Here is a 25,278-nt window from a genome sequence, read left to right on the forward strand (position 1 = left end):
TTGTAGAGAGCTAAGTTCTTCTGATGTAACTTGGTTTAGCAAATAAGTGGGATGTCAGGGACCACTGTCACTTTGGAGTCATTCTGGCTGAATTTTGGGTTAGATCTGGATTCTAGATAAAAGCACCACTGCTTTTATCGCCTTCTTGGGGTTCTTTGTAAATGCAGCTAACACCTCAGGGTGGTGGCTCAGAAGTATCATCAGCCTTTTTTCCTTCATTGAGATTCTCCGGCCACTAAGCCAGATCTCGGGGGCTCAACATTGAGCCCTGTGTTGGAAGATGCAGCTTAGTTTGGGGTCCAAAAAAAAATCTCCCCATTACCTCCTTCAGTTTAAATTCTGGTTTGTGCCTATGTGGAGACCAGGATCTTCTGGTGACACTGAGGTTCAAGACCTGCTTCTTTCTCCCCGTAGGCCGGCAAAACAGGCAGTCTTTCTTCACTGCTCCTTAGGTTAAGTGGGGGGCAGGGCCGGGGTGGGGTGGGGCGATGTAGATCTCCGATGTCATTAGTCAGTTGATTGCCTTTTCTTCACATGAGAAGGACTCAACAGTAGGTGAAGAAAGACTAAGACGTTTCCCTTTAACAGTTTCTTCTTTTGTGGGTCGGAGTGGGGAAATAAGTGTAACTGGGACATCCCTGACCCTAGACCTCGTAGGGTTATCCTGGTCCAACAAAAACACACACTGCCTGTGCCAGCGCTCTGAGTCGTGTGTGGCAAGTGTGTAAGGGGACATGTATGAGCTTGGTACCTTGTGTCATTGATAATTAGGGTGTTTCTTTCTAGTTCACTGGAGTGCACCTGGCTAGTATAGTTCTTAGTGTCTAAGTTACCTGGAGTTTATGTCATGGTTGTGGAGATTCTCTGGGTGTGATTTGGACTCTGCTGTCTGTGAAAGCAGAGTTGTTTCCTGGTTGGTTGTATGTCTGTGGAGCGAGGTCCGGGGAGCCTCTAGAAGAGCGGGAAGTGGATGGTGTGGAAGTGAGTGCGCTGTGGGGAATCTGCACTGCAGAGTACTGGCTGGTCCCGCTGCCACCTGGGTGCCCATAAAGCTCCCTGTGGCCTTGCCACGTTCTCCATGCTTCACTGAAGAGCTAAAGGAGACCACAGATCTTTATAGTCCCTGTGCCACATCAGGGTAATCATTTTCCAAAGGTCCAGGCAGGGGGTAGGCGGGGATCACCAGTACTGTGGGAAGCTTACAGACATATGCTAATTAGTTGGTTTCTTTGTTTTCTCCTTTGGAGAAAGGAGGGAGTCTGGCTTTGTTTCCTACTTCAAAGCATTTGGGAGAACTCTCTACTGTGGTTAGGTTAAGTGATGTCCAAGGAGTAGCCTCTAGGGTTCCTGAATTTTGGGTACCATGCCTGAGCAGCCCAGTTCCCCATTCCCTGGGGCCCAGTTCCCGGGAGGGCATGGCCACCCACCTTCCAGGCTTCTCTAGGAACCATGAAGCGGTGGGGAGTGCTTTGGCATTCCAAGGAGCAGGATTGTCTTGTCTATAAAAAGGAGCAGCACCAGGAGGCCAAAATATTCTACCATGTAGAATATTTTCTTGCTTCATAGGGCATTTCTAGCCAAGTTGGCTGTTTTCTGCAATAAACTTACTTGAGTTTTTGTTAAAATTTTTTTTTTTCTCCCATATGCATGAATCTAGTCATCTGTAGCTAGGAAAACAAAACAGTGCTTTTGGGCTTCGTGATCTGCGAAACCAATGGGTGAGTGAGTATTGGTTACCTTTAGTTAGTTGCCTACCAGGAGCCATCCCTACCGCACCACGACAGCTAACAGGGTCCTTCCACCTTTGCAAAGAGTCCCACAGGGACTGCAGCTCTCGGCGCCCAGGCTGATACCTGGTCTGTTGGGCATATCAGAATTACCTGGGGAATCTGTTAAAAATGTAGTTTCTGGGTCCCAACCCAGACCTACTTATCAGAACCTCTAGAGTTATAGGGCCGTGAAATCTGTATTTAGAATCAGTCATTCTGATGCTACTAGCTGGTCTCAACACTAATGACATTAAGGATTGGTCACTAACAGCTCTGTTTTAGTTGAGGATGCTGAGGCTCTCAGAGGACAGGGACTTGCCTGGGGTCAGATCGTGTTGCTGGAGGAAGAGGGCTCTGCCTGGGAGCTCCTGCTCACCAGTTTGCATCCCCCTTGTGGCCTAGGCTGTGCTCGGGCCTCCTGTGTGTCCTTGTGTCCAGTAGTGTCCTTCAGCATTGTGTTCACACTCACTCTTGGAGAGGACTTTTGTGAAAGTGCTCTTCTGATAGCGGAATGGAGAGTTGGGGGTGGGATGCTGTGTTCCTGTCCCCTCCCTGGCTGGTGTTTGAGGCAGACAGGACTGGCTTTCCCAGCAGGGCGTTGGCTACTCTCCCATCTTTTTTGCAGGGAGGGGGCGAGTGAACGGTGGTATCCAAGCTGTGCCTGTTGAGTCTGCTCGGTGGGAAGGATGGTTGAGCAGTCATAGCACCCATTTCCAGAGCGATATGATTTTCATGTCCCTGCTTGGTACCACTTCTCAGAACATTACACACCAGAGGCTAGGCCACTGAGGCCATCTCATAGGAACGGATTTTGCAGTAGCCACTCCACAGCGAGGTGAGGGGGCAGAAGCTAGTTTCTTACCGGTGACTGTGGGTTGTCTCCTCACTGCTGGAGTAGCCTTGTTTGTTTTCGCCTTGGGGCCTATTATGTTTTGTCCTTCTCACCCTTGGAAGTGGGAGGCAAATGGAGCTGGGGATAAACATTCCTTGTAAGCCACAGATCTCACCCTGCTCTGTGGGTCAGCTTGAGACATGCTGCAGGGAACATGGTGGAGGGGTTAGAGGCTCACCTGGATTATCACTGGTTTCCAAAAGGAAAGTAGTAAAGGTGGGTCGAGACCTTCAAATTCCCCTTCGAGAGCACCAACTTTTTGTAGGATTCTGTGAGAAACTTTGGGAGATGGACACAGTTAAAAAAGAGTGACCCCCACCCTTCACTCCATGTGGTTTAGAGTGCTCTGTAACTGAAGCTTTACTACAGCCCCAGGAGGCCAAAACAGTGGTCTCGTTGGGTGGAGTGGGATGTTAAGAGGTGGAGTGGGGGTGGGGTGTAGGCGAGGTTAAGCAGGAGGGGAAGAGGAGGGAGGAGTGGAGTGAATGCTGGACTCACAGGATCTCTGTCCAGGGCACGGTGCTCAGCCTTCCTCACCTGTGTAAGGGCTGAGCTTGGAAGATTGTCTCAGAAAATCTTAGATGAACGAATATGGAGTCTTAATTCTAGCTTTTCTTTACCTGTCAATTATGTCCAAACCTGGCACTTCTGTCTTCTTCCAAACGTGGCTCTCAGTGGGAAGCCCCCATTTCTTGGTTTGGCCCTCAACTCCTGGCTGTTTTGCCCCAGGCAGCGGTAGGTGGAAGGAAGGTGGACCATGGAATCCCCCGTCCTTGGTTCAGATCCTGGGCCCTGTCATTTTTGTCTTGTCCTTGGGCAAGTCACATGACCTTTCTGAACTCTTTCCTCCATCATGAAGTGGAAAAATCAGTACTCAATGGAGAGGTGATGAGATAAATGTTTGAGAAGGCTCCAAGCAGAAGTCCTGATATTTAGGAGTCACTTTAAAAATTACCATTTTCCATTCTTTTGCAAATTTTTTTATTCTTTTGGCTGCTTTTGGAAAGTTGACTTAACCTGATTTTTGACTAAGCTATAGTTGACATTGATGGTAAAACTGTGTCTGGATGAGTAAAAACACAGAGAAACAATTTGGAGATTTCTGGAGTCTGTGTATGAACTTTACCTTTGCCCTTTCCTTGGGGAGCAGATTTTGGGGAGATGTTTTGAAAATGAACCTGCCACCTCATCGCTCCCATGTCTCTCCACAGATCCTGCTTTTCAGAAGATGCACTATTATAGATACTCTAATGCTGAGGTCAGCTGCTGGTACAAGTACCTCCTCTTCAGTTACAACATCGTCTTCTGGGTGAGTGGATAAGAGTGGCCGCACCCCTTGCTTAGTCCTTCATTTAATAAATCAGGATTCTTCTCACACTTGACTTGTCAGGCCCCCCCGGGCCTCTGGATGGGCAGGGTTGATGAGTCCTGTCCTAGCAACAAGAAAATTATAAAATAGACCCTGAAGTGCCTTGATGGGGAAGGCCAAAGTGATCGAAAACCAGACTGAGGGGCTCCTATCCCAGCCTTGGGGGTTCAGGAAGGTTTCGGGCTCTGGCCCAGACGTGTGTCTGTTTACCCCCGTCCTTGTCCGAGAAATGCCTTAATGAGACATCGGCATTGTGTGCTTCTGCCTGTAGACCAGGCCCTTTTCTAAGTTCTAGAAAGTAAACTGGATAAAGACAATAAAGCCTTGCCCTGTGGTGCTTGTGTTTAACTAAAAGTGGTATTAGCCTGCTGAGCAGTGGAGCAGGGACGGGGAAGCTTCTTGGTTAGGGTGGTGAGGGAAGGACATTCTGAGTTGATGACTTGTAGGCCGAAACCTCAGTTCTGGTGAAGAGGCAGCCACATGGAGGCAGGGAGAGAAGCATTTGCAAAGGGCCTGGGGCAGGAATGAGCTTGATATATGCAGGGTACAAAGAGAAGGGCATGGGGCTAGAGCCAAGTGAATGCAGGGGAGAGGAGACAAAGGTGAAGACAGAGGCACGAAGGAGCCAGGTCATGTAGGACCGTACAGTTCTCCGTAAGTACTTGGAATGATTTTCTACTTTTAAAAGTAACTCTTGGTAGGTTATAAGTTGGATGGTGTGATATGAGTTTTGAATGATTCTCCATAGTGAGAGGATAGATGGTGGTACCATGTCCTGAGATGGAATTTTGGGGCAGAAGGGTTCGAAATGGTCTCTTAGCCAGTTACATAGAGGTGGTAGTTTCCTGTGTCGGTGACCATCCTGGAGAGGAAAGTCTTGGCCACATCAAAAGAAGAGGTAGACTGGATGAGATCATTGCAGGAGAACATGTTGACTAAGAAGAGGAGAGGTTTGATATTAAGCCCCGGAATGCTGGAGGTGAGATTGAGGAGGAAAGTCCACCCCAAAGTTGGCGGTGAGTGAGTGGCCTACGGTAAAAGGAAGACCTAGAGGTTTTGTGTCATGGAAACCTTGAGAGAAAACCTTTCAAGCAGAGAGGAGCAGTCAGCTGAACCACAGAGAGGTGAAGAAGGACAAGGACAGAAAATTGTCACTGGCTTTGACAAGGTGGAGGTTGGTGACCTTGACCAGAGCTGTTGCGTGCTCTGGGGGGGACTGAAACTCACGTGGACTTGGCTGAGGGGCCGGTGAAACGTGGAGACTGGTGACTCCTGACAGTTCTTTCAAGGACTCTTGTCTGAAAGAGGAGCAGAACGATTGGGCACTGGCTGGCGATAGTCCAGAGGTTAAAGGAGATATAGCATGTTGTGTTGCCAGTGTGATTGCTCCAGGGGGAGGCAGAGATTGATTCTCTGCAGGAGGACATGATCAAGCACAGAGGCTTTTAAAACCATTAAGCAAGCACCATTTATCAGTGTCTGTGTGTGGCAGACACAGAGGTAGGGACAGAATGAATGACCATGATGCCACATTTTTCCTCTGCTGTGGATTTTGCCATTTCCTACTTGGACTGAAACTTTTTTCTTTACATTTATTTTTAATTATAGTTGACATTTGCTATCATTAGTTTCAGGTGTAAAACATAGTGATTCAACATTTATGTATCTTATGAAGTGATCACCACAATAAGTCTAGTGACCATCTGTCACTATACATAGTTATTAGGACTGGAACTCTTGAAAACAAAGCAGACTCACCAAGACTTCTCAGCCTTTTACCCTTGATTATACAGCATCATCTCCTGATAATTTATCTCAAAGTTTTGGGGGTTTTCTGTCCTGGAGAAACAGGGTGGGATTCAGTGGCAGGTCCATTCACCCCAGGTCTTTTCCTGTGCTCAGACAACTTTTCACTGACCCCATCATTGCCACTGAGGCCAGGCAGTGCTGGTCATTGGATGTGGTTCCTGTGGACCCCTCCTGATGGGAGGAGTGGCTGTCCCCACCTCGGGATGTATGGCTTACCAGACCTGCATTATTCCCTGACTGGAAGAGAGCCCTTTGTCCCTACCTGGACTCCCTGCCCCCAGCCAGGTGTATGATGGAGGGCCACCTGGCCTAGGCAGGCAGCCTTGCACTTTGGACACTTTTACATCCAGCCGTCATCCCCGCTGCCGGCTGAGCTTGCTTGCCTCTGTGCCTCAACTTCTGACTCATGCTGGTTTTTGCAGCTAGAGTGAAACTCTCGACTGTTGCCGTGGCTGAGGGTATCTCTGTATCTTTTTTTTCAGAAGCATTTTAGAGCACATTCTAGGGAAGCTTTATTCACTTGCCTGATGATACCTTTGCAGCACTGAATTCAAATAGTGGAGTTCATGAATCCAGAACTGTAGCAGTCTGGTGATTGAAGGGTACTGCAGCATTATCAGAGTTTTGCAGAATTGGTGATGCATGTGGTTGAGAGTTAATCATTTTTCAGTTAGTGTGCACTGGGGCAGAACAGGAAGGGACAAAAAGGAACATTCAGGAAAATGAGACCTGAAGAGAACTTGGTGGGGAAATGGAGAGGGGGAGACCAGGCACCTGGCTGGGGAAGGCTACTCAGCTCCTCCCACTAGGTTCTTGGCAATGATTTGTTGTCTTCATCTGCACAGGAGCTAAAAATATGGAGTGAGGCCTGAGAAGGGAGGCCCCTGGGGCCCAGTCTAGACTCTCACCTGAACTAGTGACCTTCTTGGTAAGCCTCAGTGTATTCATTGTGAAATATTGATCTCACTTGTCTGCTGCCTGCCTCACAAATTTGCTGAAAATGTCTAAAATGATGTCAAGCCCTTACCTCCTTACAGAAGTTCTCTTTTATAAGTGGAGAAAAATACAAAAATAGAATATAATATAATGAACGCCCACATTCCCATCATCTAGCTTCAAAAATTACCAACTCATCCATCTTGTTTAGTTTATACCCCACCACCACACCTTGGATATTTTGAAGCAAAGCACAGATAGATCATTTTGCACAGAGATTTTTTATAGTATTTGTTTTGTTTTGATGAACTAACAATGAGCAGTGGAGCAGAAGGATTGCGGTGTTGATGGGGGACCTGGGCTCAGCAGGCAGGTTTGAATATGCAGAAGGCAATCTGTTGTTTCTTTGACCAATTCTAGGTGCTGCAACAAGCATAGATTTATTTAGCATTTGTCCAGTTCAGAATTATTTTCACAGTAACATTCTTTATAACAAATACCTGCAACACTCTAGCAGTTTTCTTAAGCTTCTCTCCCTTCAATTAAGGTGCTGAGATTTTTTTCAAGAGGCCAGTGATGGTAATACTCACTTGGGGTGAGAAACGTGTATGCCACTAACGTCTGTGCCTCGGTTCTGAACTGCGTGTTTTCCCAGTGAGCATGGAGCTAGGCTTCATGAGATTCTCATCACAGGGATGTCAGAGAAACCGTGCTTCAGCCAACATAGCATTTGGAGGGCACTAGCACTTTTTACATTTTTTTCCCCATTATAATCATTCTTTGGTTGTGTTAGACCTATGTCTAGTGCAAATTCTAGTTTTAACTTAGGAAATACAAATCAAAACCACAGAATGATACCAATTTACACCCACGAAGATGGCTATTATGGAAAAAAACAGAAAATAGCAGATGTTGGCGAGAGTATAGAGCATTTGGGACCCTTGTACACTGTTTGTGAGATTGTAAAATGGTGCAGCTGCTATGGAAAATAGTGTGGCGGTTCCTCGAAAAGTTAAAAAATAGAATTACCATAGGACCCAGCAATTATCCTTCTGGGCATATGCCCCAAAGAATTGAAAGCAGGATCTTAAAGAGATACCCGCACATCCATGTTCATAGCAGCATTATTCACAACAGCCAAAGTGTGGAAATAACTAGGTATCTACCGACGGGTGAATGGATAAACGAAATGTGGTCTATACATGCAATGGAATGTCATTCAGCCTTAAAAAAGAAGGCAGTCCTGTTATATGCTACAACATGAATGAAACTTGAGGACATTATGCTAAGTGAAATAAGCCAGTTACAAAAGGATAAGTACTGTATGATTCCACTTACACGAGGTACTAGAGTAGTCAAATTTGTAGAAACAGAAAGTAGAAGGGTGGTTGCCTGGGGTAGGGGGAAGGGAGAATGAGAAGTTATTGTTTAATGGGTACAGAGTGTCAGTTTTGCAAGCTAAAAAGTTCTGTGGATGGTGGCAATGGTTGCATGACAGTATGAATGTACTTAGTGCTACTAAGCTGTACACTTAAATATGCTTAACTTTCTGTTATGTATACTTTACTGTAATTAAGATTAAAAAAATATATATCTTACTTTGACTTGCAGAAGAAGAGAAGCTGAGACACATGTATGTTAGAGTTGCTGTTTATGGCCCTTTGTTCATTTTTACCCACTTGGTTCCACAAAGAATTTGTGCTTTCCTGGTTTTCCTGAGTGAATCCTCTAAAGCAGTGGCCCCTAACCTTTTTGGTACCAGGAACCAGTGCTCCTATGAGAATCTAATGCCTGATGGAGCTGAGGCAGTGATGCTAGCGCTGGGGAGCGGCTGCAAATACAGATGAAGCTTCACTAGTTCACCCGCCACTCACCTCCTGCTGTGTGGCCTGTTTCCTAACAGGCCATGGACTGGTCCTGGTGCACAGCCCGGGGTTTGGGGATCCCTGCTCTAGAAAGATGATCCAGATAATGCCAGAAATTCCACGGTTGTTTCCCACCACAAGTGTTGAGTTTAATCTGCCAAAGGTTCGGATAAAGCCCTTGCCCGGATCTATTTCAGAGGTGGATTGAAAGTGAAGAACTGAGGCCCCTCGTGAGTATGGACAAAAGCCTGTATTACAGAGGAGAGCCCTCTGCCATTGCCCTCCTCAGTCACTTGGGCAGGTCTGCGCCACAGCTTCCTTGCTTGTGAAATGCAGGAACGAGCTTCTGAGCTTAATGTGAGTGAGAAGGAGAGTCATGGGCATTGGTGCTCTGTGACCAGCCTGACTTGAGGCCCCTTCAAAATTACAGAGGCCTCCCATGAGTAGGGAGAACATAAAATTTATGGTCCAAATTGGGAAACTTAAGAGTGAAAGGGGTTATTAAGAATTTTGCCAGAACAACCGGTGTCCCCAGGACTGTCCCAGGCAAACCAGGACATATGATGTGGTCATCTTACCCAAGAGAGGCAATGCAGATTTAATGGGGAAGCACTTAAAGGTTAGCTTCCTTCCTTTGCCTCCATTTACAACATCTCTGAGTGGAGAGTCTTACTCTCTTCCTCTGGCCTTTATTGTGCTCCTCCGTTGTTGGGGAGAGGGGAGTTAGCACCTCCTGTGATAGGCTGTTGTCCCTGGATCATTCTGGCTGATAGAAAATTGCTCTTGTGTGAGCTGGGCTCTGTCCGTGTAATATCAGACCCCAAGGCCTGATCTCCGGTCTGAGTGCAGATGGTTTCTCCTCTTCCACCTCTTGTTAATTAATGCAGACAAAAAGAAAAAATCTGGTGTTTTAATAATTCATGTAGTGCCTTTTCATTTTCATTACTTAGAAGTGGTACCTTTTTCCTCTTCAAGGTTTATTTAATAAACTTTTGTAATTGCACGAAAATTCCACACAAGGCATCCCAACTGTACTACATTCCCCCTCCATGCTCCATTCTCCTGTCTGTAGTCATAGTAATTTCATATCCTCATGAGAGTGTCCTTGCAGTCTTGATGTCTGCATTTTCATATCAGCATCACCTAGTGTAGAACATTCTAGGTTGCTACATCGTCTTCCTGATCGTATTTTTGGAAATTCCCACTTCGGACATTTAGGTTGTTTCCATTTTCTTTTCTTTCTTTCTTTCTTCTTCTGATTCTTCTTTTTAACTATCCTAGTGATTAGTTTTCTGTAATACAGATTCTTCCCTGTGGGGAAAGGTGGGAAAATATTTGCTGGGATTGATTCCCAGGAGGGGGATTAAATGAGTCAGAAAGTATGTACATTGTTTTGAGTGGCCTGACATATTTATGCAGTCAAAATTGCTTCTGTAGAAGGGCTGCCCCAATTCATAGGAAATAGATCACCTTATCTTTTGGCATATGGGGTGTTATGTGTATTTTTCCACGTACAGGCTTGCCAAGGCAGAGATTAAGGATTGCTTAATCAGAGTTTCCTCTAGAACTAGGAGTTGCCTGTGGAGCTGCAGGCCTCAGCTCCTGCAGGCCTCAGCTCCTGCAGGCCTCAGCTCCTGATCTCACCAGCTCAGGCACATCTGAGGCTGGGACCCCTAGTAAGGCTTTCCAAGGAAAATCTGTTAATGGTGCATTGTGATTATTACCTGGTACATATAATTATTATATGCTCACAGGATAGTGTCAAGTCTAACTAACTGGTGCATTTGTGTAACTCTGTACCCTTGGCCAGTACATAGTCAGCATGGTCCAGGTTGCTGGAGTGATTTGTATCTTCCTGGGGGTGCCTCATTCCTATCTCGTTTGTACCTTTTTTTTTACCACCCCCCCCCAGAAATGCTTTTTTTTAAAAACCACTATTGAGGTGTAAATTAGAATAACATGTACTCATTTCAAGTGTACAGTTCAGTGAGTTGACAGCTGTCTACCCATGTAACCACCATCACCACAGTGAAGACAGAAAACATTTCCACCACTTCTGAAACTTCCTTTGCCCTTCTGCAGTCATTCTCCTCGCCCCTTTTGTAGGTAAACATTCACTTGCCTCCTGTCACCGTAAATTAGATTTGACTCTGGAATCTGACTTCTTTTAGTTTAGGTGATGTTTTCACTGTTGTGTTTGTTTTTAACTTAATTGATTTCTTTAAAAAAATTTAAAAATTATTTAAAAATTTTGTCCTTAAAAGTTTTGGTAAAAACATATATAACAAAATTTATAATTGTAACCATTTTTAAGTGCACAGTTCAGCAGCATTAAGTACATTTACATTGTTGTGCAATTATTGCCACCTTCCATCTCCAGTCTATTTTGATTTTTGCTTATATTTTTATTTCCTCCTTTCTACTTACTTTGGGATTATTTTGCTGTTTTTCTAGCATCTTAAGGTAGAAGATTAGATCATTGATTTTAGATCTTTCCTTTTTTCTTAGTGTATTTCATGCTATGTTTTCTGCATCCAATACGTTTTGATATGTTTTTACTTCATTTAGTTAAAATAGCTCATATGTGTATACTCTCTATGTAATGTGTCTTTTCTTTCTCCCTCTGGCTCACTTCAAGAGTTTCTCTATTACTGCAGTTCAGCAATTTTATTACATGTGCTAGTGTGAATTTCTTTGTTTATTCTATTTTGGGTTTGTCGGACTTTTTGGATTTGTGGATTTGTAGTTTTTATCAAAGTTGGGACTATTTTGACCATTATTTTTTTCAAATGTACATCCTCCCCTACTTTTTTTTTTTTCTTAGACACCTTGTTTTTTCCACAGGTCACTGGAGCTCTATTCAGTTTTTACCTCCTCTGTCCTTTAGTTTGGATAGTTTCTGTTGCTTTGTCTCCAAGTTCACTCATTTTCTTCTTCTATAATGTCTAATCGGATATTAAATCATCTAGTTAATTTATCATTTCTTATATTGTATTTTCTATTACTAATAGTTTCGTTTGGATTTTTTTTTTATTTTCTATTTCTCATATTTTCTTTTAAATCCCTGAGCATATTTACAATATTTGTTTTAAAAGTTTTGCTAATTCCATTGTCTCTGTCATTCCTGTGTCTTTTTAGTTACTGATTCCTCCTCGGCCCACAGGTCACATCCCCTTTTGACTATCTAGCAACTTTGACTAGATACTAGATATAGCTTTTCCACCTAAGTAGTCTTCCTGTCTTGGTCAGCTTGGGCTGCTATAACAAAATACTGTAAGCTTAACTACAGTGTAAACAAAATATCGTAGGCTTAAACAACAGACATTTATTTTCTCACATTTCTGGACGTCTGAGATCAGAGTACCAGCATGGTCAGGTTCTGATGAGGACTTGTTTCCTGGCTTGCAGATGGCTGCCTTCTTGCTGTGTGCTCACATGGCAGAGAGAGAGTGCTCTGGTCTCTCTTCCTCTTTATAAGGACACTTATCAAGGATACCACACCCTTTTGATCTCCTCTAACCCTAATCACCACCCAAAGGCCCCACCTCCAGATCTATCATATTTGGGGTTAGGGCTTCAACATATGAATTTAGTGGGAGTAGGGAAACCACATTCAATCCATAACACTTCCTTATCAGTAACATGTCTTCTAGTCGGATATCTTTTGTTAAATATTGTGTGTGAGATTCATTCACACTGTTGTATGTAGTTGTAGATCATTCATTTTCTTTGTTGTGTAACATTCTGTTGTGGGACTGTATCATTTGGATGATTTGCAGTTTTAGGCAATTAAGTCCTGTTGAAATAATATGAAAACATGCAAGGATTGTATACCTGAATTGTAGGGATGTCCTGGGGCTCGTGTGGCTGAACTGAAGGAAATCCTGTCTTTCGTCTCTAGGTCCAGATGGTTTTAGTGTGATAGCTGAGTGCAGGACTTGGCTTGCAGAACAGACCTGGCTCTCTGCCTGTTTTGCACATACAACGTTATTGGAACACAGCCCTGCCTATTCGTTTACATATTATCTGTGGCTGCCTTCCTGCTATAACAGCGGCATTGAGGAGTTGAAACAGAGACAATCCAGCATGCAAAGCTGAAAGTATTTACTATTTAGCTTACAGAGATGTTGACCCCTGGCTTAGTATTTTTTCTGCCCACTGTTAATCACTGAGCTGTGCCAGCAATGGCAGAGACTGGGGTGGGGGTGAGGCTGGGTTGGGGGTTCCTTTCCCAGTTGCTTGGGGAACTGCCTGTAATCTCTCTTGGATGACTCTGTCCTCCTTCCTTCCTTTCAAAGGCTCTGACACAGCCAGATTCCTGGGCGAGGCTTGGTGGGCGTGGGCTCTCTGTTATCAGGGAACACAGAGACATCTGTGGAAGCTGTCCTCAGAACCCTGTGGGCAATCTTTACCCCTCCTTGCTGGGGCCCGTAGCATGGGTTCACTGGCTGTGTGCTGGGAAAGGCATACATGCTTCTTATTCTCAGAACCACCCTTCCGGCAGGAGGAAAAGCTGGTGTGCGATAGCTGTGTAACCTTGTGCAAGGCACTGTCCTGTCCTGGGCCCTGTTTCCCTCTATAATGAGGAAGCTGGGCTCTAGTGTCCCTTCCGGCTTTTAGACCTTCCAAGCTCCCACTGAGAAGCAGCTTGGTTTAGACTCTTAATGTGGGACCATTTTGAAAGGACTATTCCTTGCCCTTTTTAGGGTTCAGAGTGGTCATAGCCTTGAGGGGCAAGGCTCCCTACTCCCAACAGATGCCCTGGTACTGCTCCTCAGCCCATTGGGCTCTCAGGGCCAGGCTGGGGCTAAGGTCTGTGCTCTCTGGCATCCTTTCTGGCCAGTGATTAAATCGTTTGCATTTCAAGTGGCTGTGAGTATCTCTGGTGTTCTTGGAACTCTCTGGACCTGGAGTCAGGATTTCCTACTCTGGAGAGGGCCAGGACCATAGGGTTTTCTCCCAGCATTATTTATGATGGCAAAGCTTAGGTCAGCGGGACGTGCATAGGCCCTTGGAGTCTCCAACTGCTTAATTTTGCAGATTGGCAGACTGAGGTACGAGAGAGGGACAGCTTGCTCAAGGCCACAGGGAAACTTAGGAACAGAGGTGAGACAGCTCTAGCTTCTTCCGCATCTTCCCCTGTTTTCTTTCCATTGCCCTTTCCTATCTCACTTGAAGAGCCTTCAGAAGGCTCTGTTTCCCTGAACTCATTTACTGTGGTCTCCAGGGGCCCAGTAAAACAGATTCCTTTGGAAGGGAGGACCTCGTCTTAGGACAAAGAGTGGTGCTGAGAGTTGTCTTTTTGTTTTTTGTTTTTTTGGGGGGTGGGGGAGGGGCGCTGGGCACAGAGTGTTTTCAGTCCAGCAAAGGCCGATGATGTCTTGAAGGCCCATCCATGCCTCTGCTTTGCCTCTACCTCAGGAGGGCAGGGCCCTGCTCAGAATGGCTCTGTACCCCAGGGTGAGTACATCATACTTCTTTCAGTCCTGTAACTCTCCTATGACCCAGGGAGAGTCACCCCATTTTGCAGAGGAAAACAGGCTCAGAGAAGTTCCCCGACTTGCATGAAGTCCTCTCACCAGGAAGTTGCAGAGTGGACATTGGAGCCAGGGCTGGCTGACCTGCGCTGTTTCTTTTAGCCTCGAGTTTCAGTGGCTTACTGTTTTTTTGGGTTTCCTTCTGGTTTTCTTTGAGGGTACCATAGGTGGCCCAGGGGAATGGGCTCTGTGAATGTCAGCTTCTGTCAGTCAGGGGAATTTGCAAGAACCAGAGGCCAACAGGCCAGAGCTGCCAGTGGTTTGCCTCGAGCTTGCTGAGGAAAGGCCTCTGGGGCTGTGTGAATTGCCTAAGTACTTTAAACATGCTGGAATGAAATCTTGCAAGGGGCCGGGGCCACTAAATTGTAGGTGATAAGTGGATGCTTTTGACATGCTTAGTGGTAGAACCCTCCTTTAGTCCAGCAGAGCCTGGCCAGGTGTCTGCAGTACTCTTGGGACTTGCACCTGCTTAGGTAAAGTGCCACAAACTTGCTCACATGGCGATTGGATTCATGTGGCTTCCAGGACAAGACAGAGCTGGAACAGCCCAGAGGCCCCCAAGAGGACCTTTGACCTTCTTTCATAGGGATCTTTGCCTAAGGTAGAAAGGTCAGTATTGAATCTTTACAGTGGTATTTCTCCTTCCCCCCAGCCCCGCCCCACCCCCCACAGGCCCTGCTCCCTTGGCTACCTGCCCTGCTTGAGACAGAGTGACCCTCACCACCCGATAGATAATGGGGGTCTTTGGCTTTAGAGTTGCACAGCCCAGAAGTCCCTTCTTTGGAACTCCCATGCCCTGTGACTGGCCCTTTTTCTTGGCCTGGGTAGCTGCCCTGTGGCCGGTGAGACAGTGGATGTCAGGAGTGTCAGAGACATTCAGGCTTGATCCTAATACTGCCACCAGCTAGCAGTGTGACTTTGGGAAAATAACCAAATTGTTCTATACCTGAGCTTTCTTATTTGAAAAATGGGGGTAATAGTTCCAGTGGTATGGAAGGGCCTCTTTAGGTGCATTGAGTGTTTGATGTAGTGCCTGGCACCCCGGGAAGGGTGGTGCTACTTGCCATGGTGACCTTCTGCGGTGGACGTACCTAATGGTCCAAGGCTGGCCTCCTTTTGGGCTTAGTGGGCCTCTTTGGGACAGAATTTAATCAGGTGTAGAAAGGAGCTGAGAAGGTTACTCTGAAGCTGGAAGGTACCTAGCTATTCTGTCACTCCCACATGGTTGGCAGCCAGTGAGGACAGCCCAACCCCACAGACTGTCTGCTCAAGAGAGTTCTGAGTAAGGGGCTCCAGTGGGAGCTGGGTGAAGCTGGCGAGTGTCTCAGCTTGTTCATGGGGCTGTTGCGTGCTCCCAGACAGGTCACTTCCCCTGTCTGGTCCTTCGTCGGTCATCTTGTCTCGAAAACAAGTGGTCCCCAAGTTTTTGCCCGGGGCTGGTATTCATTGAACCCATGATCTGACATGTGACCCTATAGTTCCTGTCTTTTCTGGTGCAAGTTAACTTTAGTTCTTCCTTTAAAACAGAATGGAAAAAAATACAAGCCCTTTCTTAGAGCCCAGTCCTTGTGAAAGGAGGAGAACTGTGCTTGGTGGTGGTGGTGGGGGTGGGGTCGGGGAGATGGTGGCTCAAGTGGATTGTGATTCCGTGAGCAGGTTCCAAGGAGGAGAAGGAAGGACCATAGGCAAAGACTGCCCTGGTCTGGGAGCACTGGTGACTCCCTCACTTTTGCCTGCTCTGTCTCTGTGAGGGACAAGTCCTGCTCCAAGTTTTTGGGATACAACCCACAAAACAGAAAACATCTCTCCCCTCAGAGGACTTAACTGGGGAAGACACAATAGACAAGCAGACAGATCATGTAGTCTAGGGTGAGTGCCGGAGGAAAATCAAGTGGGAAGGCAGTCAGGTGTACTGGGTGGGGAGCTGTCCACCTAGGACAGTAGAGGAAGGCATCTCCCAGGCGAAATTTGAAGAGGATGGAATGAAGTGAGGGAGGAAACCAGGAAGAGATATGGAGGACGAACATTCTAAGCCGAGGGAGTAGTGTTGAGTTTCTGAGGAGAGTGGTGAGTTCAAGAACTAGAGACAATGCCAGGGAGGCCTGGGAATGGGGTTGGGGTGGCAGACGGGTAGCAGATGACGTCGGAGATGTGGGCCAAAGCCTCGCCATGTAGGCCCTATGAACCATGGCAAGGAGTTAAAATCTTATTCTAGGTGTAGAAGGAAGTTATTGGAGGGTTTGGGGGAGTGGAGTTATCTGATCTATATTTTTAAAGGATTGTTCTAGTTGCTCAAGGAACCAACAAGGAGACCGCAAGGAAGCCCATAAAGGAGTGGAACATGGACATGAGAGCAAAGAGTCAGCAAGAAAACCGGCCAGATACACTGTAGATTTTGGTGGTGGAACCAGCAGAGGGTCCTGGTAGGGTGAATGTGGAATTGGAAAGAAAGAGAGGCAACAGGCATGAAGTCTAGACTTTCTGTCTTAAACAAATGAATAGATGGACAGTGGCCCCACTTAATGAGAAGGGAAGAGTTGGAGAGGAGCAAGATAGGGGTTGGAAGAACAAGGCTCCATTTTTGGGGCATGTTAAGATCTAAATGTCTTTAGATTTCGAGTGGACAAGTCAAGTAGACATTAGGGTGTTTGATTCGGAGCAGCCGTGACTGGTGATTTGGATTTGGGAGTCTGCGGTGTTCAGTCTAGGTAGAATTTAAAGACACGTGAATTTTGAGATCATTTGGAGGGCTCAGGAGAGGATAGGGTCCAGGACTGAGCAGTGAGGTTCACCACATTTAGAGGACTCTGAAGGAGGAGGACGAACCAAGAGAAAGTACTGAGAAGGAATGACAGGGAGGGTGGAAGACAACTGTAAGTATGTGCCCTGTGGCCCCAAAACTGAGTGCCTTGGTAGAGAAGGGAATGACTGGCTGTGTCGGATGAGTTCAGATAAGCTGAGGAAAAGGACTTGACCTCCAGCTTTGGCAAGAGGGAGTAAGTCATCAGAGTCCTTGAGGAATGGTGGGGAGGGAAGCCTGCAGGATACACTGGGCAGTGACTTGCTTACTACATAGTCTGAGACACTGGGGAGAGGAAGTGGACATGCATCAACTAGTTAATTTTTGAGGACTGAAAAGCAGACAGTCAGTGGGTGTGGTGGGAAGGGCCCCATGTGGGTTCCCTAGAGCACAGGCTCCTGCAGCATGGGGCTCCTGCCTGTGTGGACAATATGCCTGGCACTTATGATGCACTCAGGATTTGTTGAATGAATGAGAGTGAATGAATGAATTAAACGGAGACTTGGCATCTGGACCCTTCTCCGCCACTGCTTGGCATTTTGGTGTTGGCCTTTTGAAGCCTGTGTTCTGCTTTGTCATACAGGAATAGGATCCTGGCAGGGCTTCTTCACTTGGGGTCTACAGGATGTGCGGGAACCAGCAGTGAGAAGTCTGTGAAATTCCATTCAAAATATTGGGCATGTACACATTTTCTGAAAGTGGTCTGTGTTGCGAAAGAGGTTGACAATTCCCAGGGCTTTTTTAAAAGGGCCTCCCCTTCCCACTCCAGCCATCTGGAGCTAGCAGTGAATAAAGTAGGTGGGAGTGTCCTGAAGCCTGAGAACACTTTTAGGAAGATTGAGAGCCATAGCGACATATAGCCCCATTATTTATCATGAGGTACTTGATAAAGGGCAGCTAAATGCTAGCAGGGTATAAAGTAGTTCAATGGAAAAACAGAAGGCTGCACAATTTGTAGAGACCATGAGGTGTTTTGCTTACGGAAAAATCCTTCCTCATTCAGGAATCTGACGTATTGGGAGGTGGGGGTTGGGGGTGCACATGAGGCAGCTTAGCCCCAGTGGCTTCTCGTGGGTGGGAAGTCAAAGTTGCAGGGTGCTACTTTTCTGGGGTGAGCACATTGCTTAGCACAGGTCTATTTTAATTTAATAACTAATAACCCAGCATACCCTGAGCATATGTATGCCCTTTGTGGAGTATAGGTGCCATGGGGTAGAGGTTCAGCCCTGGCCAACTGCTTGTCTGTGCTTGGATCTGTCTCCAGGGCTGGAGACCTGAGGTGCGTGGCAGAGGTGGTACTAGGCTCTCTGCTCCCGACAGTAGTGCCTTATTCTATGCAGAGCCTCAGCTGTACGGGACAGCCATCACAAGGGGCGATGTCTTCTTATACACCAGAGAGTGCATTGAAAGAAGTTGGGAGGCTTGTGGAATAGAGAAGAAACAAGGCATGGCCTGATGTCTCTGACTCCATAATCTTCCCAGGACAATGTGCTCTGAGATCTGCACGGGGCTGGGTGGGATTGAAAGAGTAAAGGTTTGGTAGGTATGGATTATCCGAAGAGCTTCATTGTCCCTTTGGGAGTACAGACCCTGTCATCTATAGGGGCCAAGGGGCCGCATTGTCCCTGTCCTACCCAGAGTGGACATGAGCCATTGACATCCCCTGACTAGCAGTGTGGACCCTCCTCTAAGAAGCAGGTTCATGGTGCTGGTTTCTAGCTTAACTGTTATTTTCTCTCTCCACCCCTCTCCCTGTCCTTGCTTAGTTGGCTGGAGTTGCCTTCCTTGGAGCCGGACTGTGGGCATGGAGCGAAAAGGTAGGTGTAACCCTGACTAGGACCCTGAGCACCAGATAGCCAGAACCAGGTTTGTTCAGCTTTAATTGTCCCTTCTTCCAGTCTTCTCCCTGACGAGCATTTCTTGTGCAAGGTAATCATTTGTAGTCATTAATCTTTATAGAGCCAGCCCTTGGAAATAGTTATTGAACTTATTGTGAAAGCTCATGGGGTCCTGTGGCTGGCTCTGCTTCACCATGCTAGTGTTGCTGATAGAGGCCAGAGCTGGACCGGCTGGGTGTTTGAGCTCAGTGAGTGTGGAGAACCCAGCCCTATTTTCTGTCCCTAGAAACTCTAAGTTGGCCTGGGGCTTGTCTGCAGCTATGTCCAGGGCAGGCCTGGGGCCACCTTCCTGACCCTGTCTGTGCCTCTGGGAGCAAGTGTGTCCTTGTGTTTATGCCTAAAGCTCTTGTCTTTGCCCACAGAAAAAACCACCAAGTTTGGCAGTAGGGCTCTTATGTGCCTTTGGCCACCCTGTGGGGCAGGGGTGGGTCTTTATGCCCCTCTGCACCTCCTTTTCCAGACTGCGGAGGAGAGGTGGGGAGGAGAGACCAGGCTCTTACTGTCTAGAAGGGCAAAAGGCAGTTGAAACCCTGGGGAGGGTACTAGATTGGCTGTGGTCAGGGTGGAGCTGTGGTGCCACCTTTTTTACTCTGTGGGTGGGTAGGAGCTAGGGAGGTGGTGAGGGCTGAACAGGGCCCTCACTACAGGGAAAGAGAAGGAGGGAGAGGAGTAAGGTCCAGTAGGTCTGGCAGGAAACTGAAACTAAAGCTTCCTCTTGAGCCTCAGGCCCAGGGCTCTCTTTCTTCAGTGGAGCCTCAGAAAGACGAGGCAGGAGTACATAAGTCTGTGGACTTTCTTGCCATGGCCTTAGGAACTGGATAAGACCCGCCTTTGGGTTCGGACACCTTCAAAGTGGCCTGTGAACCCCTAAAGGGTACAATGTCCCTTTGCCCTAGTGACCTAGAAGCCTGTGCAATTCATGACTCACAGCGCCACCGTGTGGCCACCTCCAGAATAGCAGCAGCTCAACCAACAGCCCTGAGCTTAGGCCTGGCCACCGAACCGCCTGGTCCCCGCTGGGTAGCCTAGTCCAGCTGCTGTTTCTCCTCCCTCCTTCAAATCTCATAGAACTGCTCTGTCAATTTCAGTTGCCATTAGCTGCATGTGGCTATTTATATTTAAATTAATTTAAATAAAATACAAAATAAAATTCTGTTCCTCAGTTCCACTAGCCATAGTTCAGGTGCTCAATAGCACATGTAACCAGTGGCTACCATTTTGGATGGTGCAGATATAGAATACCACCATCATCACAAAAAGCTTTATGGACAGGGCTGCCTTTATGTGCCCTTGGTGGGTGTGTTTTCCACAAGTGTTCATATTGAAGCCATTTTCATCTCAGGATAGTGGTATTCTCCATGAATTGAGTACAAAGTCAGTTGCCAGATTTGCAGAGGCTAGAGTGAGCGTATGGCCACAGGGTGCCTTGACCGCAGGTCACAGGGCCCCTCAGAACCCCCCTCCACTCCAGGCCTGTCATAGACACTCTGCAGGCTACAAAAGAAACGTGACGTCTGCCTGGGGTCCGACATGTATAAAGATCTGCTGGCGAAGGGGCCTCTCAGGGGACAGGAGGCAAGGGCCACACTCTTGCCTGGCTTTTCAGTGAGATGACTGCGCCTCACAAGGCAGGTCCCTGTCCTCAGTTTAGTTCTGAACACAGCCTAGCCCCTCAGGGCACCCTTGACTCTCTTTGAGGCTGATCCTACCCTATTTTCTCTGCTCCTTTCAGGGGGTGCTGTCAGACCTCACCAAAGTGACGCGACTGCATGGAATCGACCCCGTGGTGCTGGTCCTGATAGTGGGCGTGGTGATGTTCACACTGGGGTTTGCTGGCTGTGTGGGGGCCCTGCGGGAGAACATCTGCCTGCTCAAGTTTGTGAGTGGCCCCAGGGATGGAGTGGGAAGAGACAGGGAGGTAGAGGAGTGGGCTCTGCAAGGCAGGCTTATACCTTATCTGGTCAGAACAGGTACTAGCTCTTACAAGCCTCACTGGGGCCCAGTGGTAAAAGGAGGGGGCAGTCCTTTGTACCCTGCTGCTCCACCAGATGGGAAGATTTCAAGAAATAGTCAGCTGAGCTAGCTTCTCATCCCTGGAGAAAGAGAAGTTGGCCCCTCTGGCTTTCAGCTCCCAATGGGAGGAGTCAGCTGCTCAAAGGCTAGGTCCTTTCCCCCTGCTCCCTCCGACCCCCTCCTTTTAGCTTTCCTCCCTAGTTCTAAAGGAATTGTTTGTTTGCTACTCACTTTTGCCCTTCCTGGCTAAGATCAAAAGATGTTGTCAGTAACATTAGGAAATCATTTCCCTCCTCCAGGGTGTGTTGGATGTGCAGTGCAGAATTCTTAATTTGTTGGCAGAACTGCGAGTTACCAAGAGTTTATTTTTATATTTGGATACACATTCATTTTGAAATGCTTTCAGTGAAGATTAAGTAGCACCTGATGGAGAAAACACAATCACATTTTCAGTATATTATTTGTTGAATTTATTAGATCAAGCTCTCTTTCCTGGGCTTAACTTAAAAAGCAAAACAGGTAGTTTTTTTTCTAATATTTTGTCTCTTAAAAATTTTTATGTTTAATATTGCTTCTAAGTGAATAGTGATTCCACTTTGGAGGGTCTTGTATGTATGTGTGAATGTTTGTATATATGTGTGCACGTGTGCGTTACCCTCTGTCTTAGGCTGCTGTACGGCTGGTGATAATGGCAGTGGGAACACACCTCTGCAGACCAGAAATCTGCCTCCGCGGGAGGAAAGCGTAGCCCTCTGGCTGTGTGGGCCCTTGCAGAATGCCACCACTACTGTGGCCAAAGGCAGCCATGCTTCTGGAGAGTGCTTTGTGCAGTTGACGATCATATACACACAGAGTGGGCACTGACAACATTGATGACTCTGGAGTTGTACAGAGCCCTGCCAGGGAGCTCAGGTCATGCGTGAGTTAGGTGACCTCGGGCAAGCTAAATGTCTGCGTGAGCCTCAGTTTCCTTGTCCTGAAGTAGGGCTGACAGGTTAGACTTCTAGCATCTGCAGGGTTGTGTGTGTGAGTAGAGTGCTCAGACAGTGTGTCCGGGGCACAGGCTCTGTCCTGAGGAGCTGAGAGCCTGGTAGGGTAGCCTTGCCCTTCATTCCCGACTTGGGGTTTCCTCCTTGTTGGTGGGGGTAGAAGGCACATTGTAGGACATGGTCGATATATTGGCTTGGCGTTTTCTTGTACTTTCACTCATTTGACTCTTAAACCAGCAACACAGTGGAAGGGGTAGGAATGAATATCTTCATTTTACAGATGAGGTAGAGTTGCCCAGAGTCACCCAGCTAATGATACGGTGTTCCAGGGCTGGGGTCGACCAGGGTGTGCATCTGGCCGGGAGGCTGGAGGTGTGCTGACTCCCGCTCCCGTCCCCTCCCCTGCAGTTCTGCGGCGCCATTGTGCTCATCTTCTTCTTGGAGCTGGCCGTGGCTGTGCTCGCCTTCTTATTCCAGGACTGGGTGAGGGATCGGTTCCGGGAGTTCTTCGAGAGCAACATCAGATCCTACCGGGACGACATTGACCTGCAGAACCTCATTGACTCCCTTCAGAAAGCCGTAAGTACCACCGGCGGTGACACCCTGATAGAGCGTGCATTTTCCTCGTGTGAGTCTGTGCGTGTTGCTCAGGAGGCAGGCTAGTGGGAACATGGGGCATGGAGGCCATGGAGGGGCCACCTCTGCCGCTGGTCAGTATAGCTTTGCCAGCTCATGGTTGCCTCCGCGTGCCCTCCCTCCATTTGAATTGAGCAGGCGAGTTCAGCTATCCCCGTGGCCACCCTCCCCCAAGAACCCAGTCCTCTCCTCCCCCTGTGGGGCCCAGACCTCTCCAGCCCTGGCCACGCAGGCGGCCGCAGTCCCCAGGGCACTGTGGGTACAAAGGGGCAGGGCTCTTCCTCCCCAGGCGCGTGACTCACTGTCTGAAGCTATTCCTGTCTCCTTCCTTTTTGAGACCTTTTCCTCCATCCTGTTTGAGAGGGTAGAGCAGCCTGGAGGAAGCTTCCTCAGATGCAGAGGAATGTAACTCCCTGGAACATGTCCCCTGGAGTTTGTCTAAGCAGGCCCAAGGCTGTGACCTTTTCTCCAGCTGGCCTCTGTGCCCTCTGTGTGTGGCTGCACCTGGAGGCTTGGACCACAGCCACCCCCTCCAAACTCCCACCCCAGAGGAACCCACTCCCCGCCACACCCACCTATGCAAGGCTCTTGTTTGGTGCTCTGCCAGAAAACCTAGTTTCCTCAGGAACATTTTATATGGAACATTTTGGTTCTGAGAAGAAAGTAAATTAGAAAACATTAAAAATAACTGGTCTGCTGTCATTATTAACCGAAACTTGTTTACCCTTATTTCATGTACCATTGAATCCAGCAAAACCTATTCGTGTGACCAGAAAGCTTTCCTAAGTTGTTAACTGTGACCCTTGTTAGTCTGTGAGTCACTAAGTCCCAACCATTTTCTGTTGTCCCCCACTGTGCCTTTCCTGTTCAGGCTGCCATCCTCTGTCTTCATTTTCACATCGTCCTGGGTTTGCTGGTGTCAAGCGTGGTGGGTGGCTCCTCCCTAGTGGTTTTCTCCATTGCCTTCTCTTCCTTTTAAAAATAGAATTTTCCAGAGGTTATCAGTAAATTACAGAGCTTCCTCATGGTGAGATATTAGGTAATCATTAGAGCAGCTGGAGTCAGGGAGGGGTGAGAGTGGAGGAGGTGGGGTTTTACCTTAGAAATAAAATCCCCAGAAGTCCTGGTTGTGCATTTGTTGTGGTTATGGCCATAACCATGTCGGCTGTAAGGACAAGTGGAAGAATGAAATCTGCTCTTGGATTGGGGTCCCATTAACTTCACAGTGCTGCTTTCTGTGTGTTTGGTTTTACACTGGTTTTAGACAAATGGAGGGTTTTCTCTGCAGCTAGACCAGATAGTGGACGTGGCGGGAAGAGGAGGGCAGAGCTTTGATTACGTTTCAATTCACCCCACTTGTAACTCCTTTGGAGTAGACACTGAGCCGCTGTCTTTTTGTAAAGAAAAATGGTAGGTGGGACCACCTTGGAAATTTCTTGGGGTGGAAGACATGCTGCCCATGAGATGTTCTTTTGCGGGTAGTAGAGAACCATATCAGAGGTGCCAGGGGGCTTCAGGACAGCGAGACACGCTCTGGGCTAGGGGGAGGGGAGGGCGGTGAAACTCCAGGTTGACGAGGGACTGGAGCTCCTCTTCGCTAAGGCCAGGGTGCCACGGAGCTGATCCTGTGTGTTGGACCCAGGAGGTGTCATGGCCACAGTTTCCTTTGTAAAAGGTGACCTGACACATTGCTGAGCATTTTATGAATGCGGGGAGGTCAGTGGGGCAGTCCTCCATTTTCTGTGTGGGAGATGGAGGCATACTTAATGTCACATCCCCAAGACTGACATGACACCCTAGGCTGGGCAGCCACAGCCTTGGCTCGGAGACCCTGATGGTTCTCGGCTTTTGTGATTATAGAACCAGTGCTGTGGAGCGTATGGCCCCGAAGACTGGGACCTCAATGTCTACTTTAACTGCAGTGGTGCCAGCTACAGCCGTGAGAAATGTGGGGTGCCCTTCTCCTGCTGTGTGCCGGACCCCGCGGTGAGTCACCCTGCGTCTGACACTCGGAGCACTTCTTGGCTGGGCGCTCTGGGCTGCTTCTCTTCTGCAGGTGGAATGAGTGCCCTGCTCACCCGCATGCACTGCCCCAGGGCTCTGCAGCTCTGAAATTCTCCACAGATAAATTCTGGGAACATTTCTGCATGGCCCACTCCGGCTCTAGTGTTGTGGGTGCAGCAGGAGGAGAACAGTATTGTCCCTCCCTCGAGGGGCTCCCCCTCTGGTGCCTGGACACCATGCTATGAATGTAGCGAGCCCTGGTTTGTCCTCTTCACTCTCCTTTCTCTGGAGAAAACGCCTAGTTCTTAGACGCCCACAGGGCGGTGGGGTATGTCACCACTTGGAGAATTCCACTCTGTTTTTTTCTTCTCCTGTTTTTGTTCTCAGTGCACAGCCCAGGTCTTTGGGTTCCAGAAACTGAGCTCCTGAGTGTTTGCCTGACCCGAGCCTCAGCAGAACTGAGCCCCTTACAGAACTTGGTGCAGTTACACAGGCCCGATGCTGGGCCACAGAGCTCCGAGCATCCGGGGCATCATATCTGTTGGATGAGTTCCCCAGCCCAGGAGAGGCTTGGGTTTGCTGAGGTTGCATAGCTGGTATCTGAGGTCTCCGCTGTGACTGTGAAATACTGAGCACAAGTGTAACTTTTACTTCCCAGCACAGGGATTGGCACATTAAGACCCATGGGCAGATGTGGCCTGCTGCCTGTTTTTGTGTATCCTTCTAGCCTGGAACAGTTTCAGCCATTTTTAAATGGTTGA

The 25,278-nt window shown here is 47.8% G+C and overlaps 1 protein-coding gene across 14 annotated transcripts in view; it reads left to right on the top strand.

Annotated features, from left to right (window-relative positions):
* TSPAN14 (tetraspanin 14) overlaps positions 1 to 25,278 on the top strand; it is a 60,240-nt gene that overhangs the window by 27,993 nt on the left and 6,969 nt on the right. For 9 of the 14 annotated variants that reach the window (XM_039872245.1, XM_039872247.1, XM_039872241.1 and 6 more), the window contains 6 exons: positions 3,873 to 3,970; positions 17,561 to 17,654; positions 18,744 to 18,794; positions 20,608 to 20,754; positions 22,286 to 22,456; positions 24,374 to 24,499. In XM_039872245.1, the coding sequence (XP_039728179.1) occupies positions 3,873 to 3,970; positions 17,561 to 17,654; positions 18,744 to 18,794; positions 20,608 to 20,754; positions 22,286 to 22,456; positions 24,374 to 24,499 (687 nt within the window). The remainder of the gene's footprint in view (positions 1 to 3,872; positions 3,971 to 17,560; positions 17,655 to 18,743; positions 18,795 to 20,607; positions 20,755 to 22,285; positions 22,457 to 24,373; positions 24,500 to 25,278) is intronic. The other 5 variants (XM_039872250.1, XM_039872249.1, XM_039872248.1 and 2 more) reach the window with 1 other exon arrangement.

The sequence above is a fragment of the Pteropus medius genome, unplaced genomic scaffold (assembly GCF_902729225.1).
Source record: "Pteropus medius unplaced genomic scaffold, Ma_sr-lr_union100, whole genome shotgun sequence".
Classification (NCBI taxonomy): domain Eukaryota; kingdom Metazoa; phylum Chordata; class Mammalia; order Chiroptera; family Pteropodidae; genus Pteropus; species Pteropus medius.